The 9,810-nt window shown below is 35.3% G+C and overlaps 1 protein-coding gene across 1 annotated transcript; it reads left to right on the top strand.

The window, feature by feature from the left end:
• Window positions 1-4,484: 4,484 nt before the first annotated feature.
• LOC125242298 (attacin-like) lies at window positions 4,485-6,150 on the top strand. The gene is made up of 3 exons (XM_048151065.1): window positions 4,485-4,963; window positions 5,356-5,553; window positions 5,893-6,150. Exons 1-3 carry the CDS (start codon window positions 4,572-4,574, stop codon window positions 6,098-6,100), a joined length of 798 nt encoding a protein of 265 aa, XP_048007022.1. The 5' UTR covers window positions 4,485-4,571; the 3' UTR covers window positions 6,101-6,150.
• Window positions 6,151-9,810: the final 3,660 nt, after the last annotated feature.

The raw sequence follows: 9,810 nt of genomic DNA, 5'->3' as shown, positions 1-9,810 counted from the left end.
AACTGCAAGTTCAGAAATAACAAATAAGAAAAATAACGATGGGCCATCTTAGGCGCCGGTTAAAAGTATCAATCATGGAAAATTATGTGATTTATGAGTAATGTAACTTATCACATAGACACAAGTTTGACACAACATTATCGTTGGTATTCTTTTAAAACATGATACCTGAAAAATAATCATACATATACATATTTTAGGGAAGCATAAGTACTACCAGTAACTAAAATAGGCAATATTTAAATGACTAATTTTCACGTTTTAGTATATGTATGGTCATTTATATCATGCACAATTGCACAGTGCATGTTATACAGAATACCTAAGACAGGTACAAAGAGGAATGAGGAAAATGTAATTTATTTCATAATAATTATAGCATACATAAACAAACAGGTCAGGAAGATGGAATGAATAAAACGATAAGAGCAAACAATACAAAAATAAACACAGGGAAATTACTTATTTACACTTCCTTAAATAGACAAAACAAATTACGGGTTTTGTTATAATAAGTAAATAAATGAATCTTCTTTGTGTATATTGTCAGCCTTATTATCTCCTGCTTATTGTTTGTTTTATAATTAAACCAACATAAATATCTGAATGTTACTGGTTTTCCATGGCATGCAAAATTGTTCTTCAATGTTGTTCTGTACGTTTACTTATAATACCTATTTTAATCTTCCTCTCATCTACTTTATGGTTAGCTGGAAGAGTTCCCTTATAGGGATAAGTTCGCCTTTGTAAGCCTGTTTCCGAAAATTGTATATAAATATGTTGTACACAATAAAGTGATTAACTACTTCCTACTACATTACATGCAATCATCTCATTAGGGTTCCATACCAGAAAGACACAAAAGGAATCCTTATGTTGCGCCGTCTGTCCGTCTGTCACATTACTAAATAGCTCGAGAACTACTTATGCTGTAGTTTTTTTTTTAGATTCTAATAAACTACTACCCTAGAACCTAAGGCCGTGCCTGTTGTGGGCGATGGGCTAGCTACATACCTGTCACTGCAATATCACGGTTTCGTTTCCTTTCAACCCCTACATTCCTAACTGTTTCATGTGCAGCACCAAAAGCAGTTTCATGTGCATGAGCACCAAAAGCAGTTTCATGTGCTCTGCCTAGCCCCGTTGGGAATACAGGCGTGAGTTTATTTATGTACCTATATATGTACGTATGTGTTATACTAATACTGCTACTACATACCTAGATGTTCAACAAGTTCAAATAATTATACAATATAAATTGCCTATTAAATATGTTATAAATACATTCACCTGATAACGGGACATCACTTGTATCACTCGTCGGAGGTTAATGGTTCAAAACGCTCAACGCTTACGAGGGGATTCCTTTACCTATCTAAAAACCAAAGGTCTTATCTTGAGAACAAATAAACTAGAATTTAACTGTATATCGCCTGACTTAAGATTAAATCTGCTATGAAGTCGTCGTTTAGTTAGCGTCAAATATTCGTAACTAATCGACCAAGCAAAAGCAATGCCTGGCTGAATAGTGAATATTTTTTTTTTTTTAGAATTATTGTGTCCCCGTGGGTGTCGTAGAAGTTGACTGTGGGAAATGGGTTCCTTTGTGGTGAAGGCTAAGGGCTGGCAACCTGTCAATTATACGATATTAGTTTATGTATGTATGTCAGTACAGTGAATAAACGTAGATTAAAATATTAGGTATTAAAATGTACATTAGTGCAATTTAATTAGGTAAGAATCATAATGAATTCTAGACTGTCCAATTAATAAAATCACTATAGTACCTAAACTTATATCACAATTTAGTGGCCTGGATTAATTCTAACTATTACTAAGACCTAAATTGTATTGAACAACTATACATATTAGATAGAACTGATACCCTGGATTATTATGTAAACGATCTATGGTCCCGGGTTCAGTTCTCAGTAATGTCACTTATTAGTAACTATTTATTAACTCGCAAAGACTAATATGTTTTCACTACCTATACCAACTGATAAAAAGTTAAAAACTCTTGATTGTTCATAAACGGAATGAGAAAGTTTAATTTTACCTACATGAGTGCAACGTATATGTACAAATTTTAACTTGTCCTAATTTAGGATGGAATTTATTTTTAAATATTTATTTAATAATAAATCGTTAGTAATTTATTATAATATGTACATCGATATTAAGATGTTCAATAAATTTTGTCTACTCCAGCACTTAAATCTGTCAATTAGTTTATTTTCAGCGGTATCCAAATTAATTTCATTTGAGTAACGATAAGAAAGTATAATTATTTGTCTATATGTTCATATAATAACTGCTGAGCAGTTTTTTAGGGTTCCGTAGTCAACTAGGAACCCTTATAGTTTCGCCATGTCTGTCCGACCGTCCGCGGATAATCTCAGTAACCGTAAGCACTAGAAAGCTGAAATTTGTTACCAATATAAAAAATGGGAAAAAAATATAAGTGCAAAAATAAAAAATGGAAAAAAATGTTTTATTAGGGTACCCCCCCCCCCCCTACATGTAAAGTGGAGGCTATTTTTTTTTTCATTCCAACCCCCACGTGTGATATATTGTTGGGTAGGTATTTAAAAATGAATAAGGCTGCTTTCAAAAAAAACGTCAAAAGAATGTAAAATTTATAGTTTTAGTCGGTGAAATACTACACTTTCCGTTATCCAATAGATTTATTTAATTCAAGTTCCAGTTAGAGCATCTTATTATCTTGATTTTTATAAGACTGGATTTTTGAAAACTAACTCACTAAATTAATTATGAATTTTTCTCTAATGGACGTTTAGAAAAACGCACGTATAGAGCTGAATCAGTCGATCTTATTTATAAAATTTGGACAATTTTGAATATTAAAACGGGTAAATTTATAATTTGTATATCCTGTACCACAATCATTTCAGACTAGATTTTTATTTTAAGTTTTTGAAAAAGAGTAAACTAGCCTAAGGCGAATTCAATTTTTTTCAGAAATTACCTAAAATTAAGTGACAATTTCTTTGAAAATCTACATCACATCGAAGTAAGTTTTATACTAAATTAATCTGCAACGTTTACTTAAATTGCTGTTATGCCTTAGTGATTATAAATTGCTATTATTGATTTTTGCCAATTTTTTGAAAACGAGCCTTCACCGGTACAATTATTACCACTTTTGGACATTTTCTCATATTTTGTTAGACCAAGTAGAAAAAGTCCTATAATGTGATATATATTTATAAACTACTCGCAAAGCCCTTTAATTTGATACCACACACGGTATGATCGAGCGCTCGGCTGCGATTTCACTATTTTTAACACGAAAGCCCTCTTAAGGGTTTACTAAGATCGTTTTTTGACAATATGAATATTTTCGGAAATAATCGCTCCTAAAAGAAAAAAAAGTGCGTCCCCCCCTCTAACTTTTGAACCATATATTTAAAAAATATGAAAAAAATCACAAAACTAGAACTTTTAAAGACTTTCTAGGAAAATTGTTTTGAGCTTGATAGGTTCAGTAGTTTTTGAGAAAAATACGGAAAACTACGGAACCCTACACAGAGCGTGGCCCGACAAGCTCTTGGCCGGTTTTTTAAATTACAACTTCCAATAATTCATATTTTGGTTATAATTTAAATAAAGATGAAAAATATAGTGAAATGCGTTTTATATATTACATTTAAAAACCATAATTTTATCATAGTAATATAATTTTTCATTCGATATTTCAATATTCTTGAACGCAACCATATTTTTCGTAATTGAGAGCCGGCCTTTTTTGATTTATTTTGATTTATCTTGTCTATAATATGCCTTGTTCGGCGCATGTTTTGTTGGAAATTTGTAAGTTTTGTCAAAACTATTTCAGTGTTTGGTAGTTTATTATCGATCGACGTTATTGTGCAAAATCTTAAATTATTAATTATTATGAGTGATGTACTCCCGAAGAAATCAAGGCTATATGGCGCTCAAAGTGACTGACAATTTGATACCTGAAAAGTCGAAGAAAGCGTACATGGAAATTAACCCATTTTATTGTTCTCGGACAGGTATGTGTTTGGCTGTCGTAGAAAAAGTATAGTATACAATTGTAACATTATATAATATACTATTAACTGACCATTTAGTTTAGGTATTATATGCACAAAGGGTTAGGGCCAAGTTCCTTTGCAAACTATAGGAGTTGTGTACAGTTACGCAAGAAGCTTGAGCAATGTGTTTTTAAGTCAAATATGTTCATCAAATTTAGGTTCAGCATTTGTAGGTACAGTAAAAAGAGCTTTATTTTTTACCCCAATATTTTACCGTCATCAAAAAGTTGCTCAAAACTTTTTTAGCTTGTCTTCTGTGTTTCAGGGAATCCCATAAAGTTTATATCTATAGCCCATCGATACTCTAAACCCGTTTCAAAGTAAAGTACGTCCAGGGAATCCCTCCGCTGTAAGTATACCAAACGAGTCTCGTATATAAATTGATCCGTACAGCATCTTCTCAACACAGAGTTTTACGCACTTACTTCGATAGGTTCTCCAGTTACTAAGTTTCTATTAAATATTCGCTGATAACATATATTTACAAGTATGTTTACCGTTCAGTTTTTTGTATTGGCACTTTTTGCCTCCGCGCACGCTCGCACCATCTACTTGCAAGAATTGGAAGACCACCCTTCCTTAATAGACGTGACCAGTCTAGTTCAAGAAGAATATGGAGACGCGCTAACCGACCAACATTTGGAGTCCGTTTATCCAGCTAACTTTAACCGTGTCAGGCGTCAGCTTGGCAGTATGAGTACAAACCCAGACGGCAGCGCAAACTTGAACCTTAAAGTGCCAATCGTAAGGGGTGAAAGCAATGTGTTGAGTGCTGTTGGCTCGGCTTCCGGGATACAGTCGGGTGATGCCTTCAGAGCAGCTGGAGTGAAGCCTGGTCCGGGATATAGCGCTGCTGGTGGTGGTTTAGCGTTAGACAATATGTAAGTAATTTTGTGTTTCTACATTATACAATGTGTCAAAGCCGGACCCCAGGCTCCCGTGAGTCGTGGCAAATGCCGGGATAACGCAAGGAGGATGATGACATTATACAATGTGTATATTTCAATATTTTGATGTTTGATAGTCAATCAGTCCAATATCCTGAAAAACTGTACACGAAATCTTCGTCCAAACACGTTCCACCTAACAGGTGACAATTATTAGATTATTCAAATAAATCTACTGCGTATCTCTGTCCAACGTCACAAAAGGCTGTAAATATGGTAAACCTACAACATCTCCTATTTGTTTCTACTTACATAAATCCCATAATATATGAGTATTGAAAACTTCAATCGCGTTGTTTAAAATACCTATAATTTGAATATTCCAGAAACGGGCACGGGCTAAGTGTGACCGGTCAACACATTCCCGGTCTCGGGAACCAGGCAACGGCGGCGGGGCGGCTGGCGCTCGTCAACACGCCCGACCACAAGCTGGGCGCCAACGCCTTCGTCACCCGGACCATGCCCAACATCCCCAACCTACCCAACTTCAACACTCATGGCGGCAGCTTGGACTATACTTTCAAGTAAGTTTAAAGTTTTTGTTTTTTGTAATCAATATTTTGTTATACGCGTTAAAAGTACTTTGGTTCAGTCCCTATAAATATAATTATGTCCTCTCTATAAGTGTGATATGTGAGTGTACACGGGAAAAGTCCCACTTTGTCGATTGCTATAAAGCCGCATTGTCAGTTTATTCATATTTTAAGATTTGCGAGTTATGATATTTAAAACTCATAGATAGTTATTTAATAACACTCGTATATTCTAGAGAAAAGGGCGGCCTGACGACCGTCCGAATATTAACCAAAGTAATGTGTGAAACAGATATCACAAAACTAACAACAAAAACTTTGTCTTTTCAGGGACAAAATCGGCGGTTCCCTAGGCATGGCGCACACGGACCTGTTCAAGAAGACGGACTACTCGGCCATGGGCAACCTGAACCTGTTCCGCGGCCCCTCCTCCTCGCTGGACCTCAACGCCGGCTGGACCAAGTCCCAGTCGCCCATCCCCGCCTTCAACCACAACTGGGCGCCGCAGGGCGGACTGAAATTCACCAAATTTTTCTAAACTGTTCAAATGGTCACACCTATTACTAATAAGTAAAACAATGATGATGATGATGTGTTCCTGTTGTTCTTACTAGGGACTGTCACCGTCTACTATCAGATGATTGCCAACAGAGACCCTGCTTGGACAGGTGGTTGTCTGCTCTGCGTAATGCCCTATCCAAAACAATATGAGCTTTAAATTAAATATAAATCTTACGTAAACATTTGAAAGTCAATCTTAATGTTTATTGCTGTGATAAAAACGTAAAAGTAAATCGTAGAATTTGCAGATATCTAATATTACTTTGAAAATAAAAAATTTTATGAACATACATATTTTTATGAAAGGTTTTTATATAACTCGTGTCGATATAATAATTAAATATACCTAATTCTTTTATAAAATATTATGTTTTAATTAAGGGACCTACAAACATTAGGTTTACCAATAACCACCGACCGATAGAGAGAGCAATTTAGTATAATGATACGAGTATCAGAGTAAGTTGTCTATTCAGGGGACCGATTTTTGAATCCCGAACGCATGAATTCGCCGTTCGAAAGTCTGTGGAAAACTACGTAATGCTATGACTTTCGAACGGCGAATTCATGCGTTCGAGATTCAAAAATCGGTCCCCAGTGAGATTGGTGGTTCCCTAGGCATTGGCGTACACCGACCTGTTTCAGGAGACCGACTTTGTCATATTTATTATGTCCGGTGCCGTAGCCGAACGGCATTTCTGCGACGCGAAACGAAAACGAAACGCCGCGAAAGGTAGTTTGGCTCTGTCGCGCCAATACGCAAGAGCGGTAGAGACGAGCGTTTCGTTTCGTGAGTGTTTGTATCATTCGGCTACGTACCCTGGTGACCAATGACCATGCGCTTACTTGGTACCTACCTATATTTAAAATTCTAACAATAGGTAACCATTTTCAAAACAGTCACGCTCCAATGATTGTAATAAACAATTATAAATTATTTGAACTACCAAATATATTTCAGACGAGATGCCTCGGGCCACGAAATAAACTTCAAAGTACCTACTCTTTGTATTAGCTGATATCAAAATTTCCTTCAAAAGTATTTTTTCTTGAGATCATAACTTTGAAAGCTTCTAGTTAAATTACTATTTGCGATATATTTAAAGACTTGTGGCGAGACTACGCAGAAGGTATCGGTTTTCCATTTATTTTATAAGATCTCAAGCAAATTCCTGCCATAAAAGAATTTAAGTGCTTCTAAACATGTATCAAAAACGATTCCTTTGAAGGTAAACAGTGACATTTTACTTGGAAACGTAAAAACCAGATTATTTTTGACTTTTTATTTGTAATATGGACTTCTAATTTTTTAATAATGATAAATACTTAGTAGTTTAAAAAATAAAATACCAGTTTTCTGCAAACCAGTATCATTAGTTAGCAGTATTGGCAATTTGAGTACTGGAATGACAATTTGGATTTAAATTATGGACCAAGAGCTCCCTAATTTTCTCAAGGATGAAATTTGAAGATAATTATAGAGTTAGTATCAACATTTAATGTCTGCATATTTGCTAGTTCGGCCCGACGGCCATTTTTCGTTCAAAAGCCAAAATGCCTGCATGGCAGCAGTAACACACTGTAAGCACACCTCGGACACTGGCGATTAAATATATGAAAGAGGCGCGTTCCTAAGACACAGTCTAAGCTCGTGTAGGTGAACGCGTACTATGCTTGTATGAGTGACATATGACAGGTCGACTGTTCGCGTTTTTGACAGACGGTAACTGTGAGGTAACCGAGAGTAGCGGGAGTGGCCATACTGTATGATAATACTCTTTATTATACTGTGCTGTAAGTATGGTATATCAAGTTTATTAAGTCCAAGCTGGATAATCTCATGGAACTCAGATAAACATTGACCACCAAATGAAGGCATGTTTACAAAAACAACATAACTAACATTTTTTGCGGATTTGAGTTTTTGGTATCATAGCATTCGTCTAAACAGGATCTATATGTAGAGCAAAAGATAGTGTCCAAAAATGACCCCAATTGTCCACACTCAGTCCCCAAAAATATACCCATTTAGCAAAAACTACATATCTACATTGTTTTTTACAAAAAGAACATAACTGTGAACTCTTTTTAGTTTACGTAACGTTTTAGGTTATGTAACTGGCAAATAAGTGTACGATTGTAAAAAAATGGAAACAAAACTATCGCGTTTGATGTACGTAACCCAACGTAACCTATCCAGAAGTTTCTTTCACATCTTAAAAATGAGTGGAAATAACATTTCATCCCCAGAATCGTTGAAAAGTCTTACCCTAAAGAATATTGCTAAAAATTTAAAAATAAAGAAAATGCCCAAGAACATCAATTTAAAACGTGCTTATGAGTCTTCACTTCCCCTTAATCCTCACAAAGTAGGCGACTTAAGAAAATTGATGCAGTTTTTGGTCAAACCATCGAGCCATCAATTCTACCAATCAATTTTGTATAATACGTGTCAAGAATCGTCGTCTCTGGAGGTAGATAACGATGACAACAGCAGCGGATGTGAAGATTAAAGTAGATACACTAGTTTAGTAAGATAAATGATAGAATACAAAACATAATTTCTATAGAAACTTGTTTTATTTTCTAACAAAAAGAACATAACTAACAAAATTTTACAAAAACAGCATAACTGACGAACTTATTTTTCATATTTTTTCCAAAAATAATTGTCTTTGAGATGTGTAATCGTGTGTTTCGGAACTAATGGCCACTTACTTAAATAACGTATACAACGTTTATGTTCAATAGCTAATATATAAGAAGACATTTAGTTTTTTTCGTTTCCTGTAAATTCATGTCTAGTGTAGTTATGTTGTTTTTGTAAACATGCCTTCAAATGATATTCTATTTCCAGAATAATAGGTACATCAACTAACAATATCAGAATATCACCCTTCCAGTCATTTCCTTTTACACAGCAAAATTCGGCAGAAGCCTGCACACTGGAGCAACTTTAGTAAAAGTACTAAATACTCGTACCGTCAAAGCGGGGGTTATTAGTACCGTGTTTGGAGTTATTGCAAATATTCTTATTGAAGAACGGGCTTGCAAATTGACAAAGCATACCGTGAAATTACCCATCTAGCCCGAAAGCCAAAAACTGAGAGCATTTCGACTAGGTTTTTATTTGTCCGAAACCCACCTTGTACGTTTGCACCTTGCTTGTTACGTTGTGTTCGATCAGTTTAGGTTACAACTCTACCTTCTGAGGTACCTAGCATTCCATGTGGTTTTAGATTTAACATAACATAAATACTACACGTAGGGAGTTAATGGTTACACCGCAACCTTCTTATCACTCCACAGCTGAGGACCTGTGGCTCACCTTGGAGCTCAAGGACGGCAAGAGTAGACCAATTAAAGTTCACTTATGCGTATTATACTTATGTAAACAAGGTCAAGGTTATACTTTTTCTCAGCAGCTGGAAAACTTCTTAAATAAATTAAATTACATTGTTTTAAATAATCCTAACGATAAAGTTTTAGTAGTTGGCGACTTTAACATGAGCAACATCATCTGGACGGCCCATGGTAACTCAACGATTCCATCCAATAACACAAGTAGTGATGAGTGTAACTTTATAGACGATTTATTCACGCACGGTCTGTGCCAATATAATGGAATTCATAATATTTACGGTAAATTATTAGATCTTGTATTGTCAAATGATACTGTTTGTGTGA

This window comes from Leguminivora glycinivorella, chromosome 2 (genome assembly GCF_023078275.1).
Source record: "Leguminivora glycinivorella isolate SPB_JAAS2020 chromosome 2, LegGlyc_1.1, whole genome shotgun sequence".
Classification (NCBI taxonomy): domain Eukaryota; kingdom Metazoa; phylum Arthropoda; class Insecta; order Lepidoptera; family Tortricidae; genus Leguminivora; species Leguminivora glycinivorella.
Note: the sequence above shows the minus strand (reverse complement) of the source record. Positions and strands in the feature narration are given on the sequence as shown.

Coding starts and splice junctions, on each gene's coding strand:
- LOC125242298 (XM_048151065.1), top strand. CDS start 4,572: ATGTTTACCGTTCAGTTTTTTGTATTGGCACTTTTTGCCTCCGCGCAC. Junction 4,964..5,355: donor GGTTTAGCGTTAGACAATAT/GTAAGTAATTTT, acceptor TGAATATTCCAG/AAACGGGCACGGGCTAAGTG. Junction 5,554..5,892: donor AGCTTGGACTATACTTTCAA/GTAAGTTTAAAG, acceptor TTGTCTTTTCAG/GGACAAAATCGGCGGTTCCC.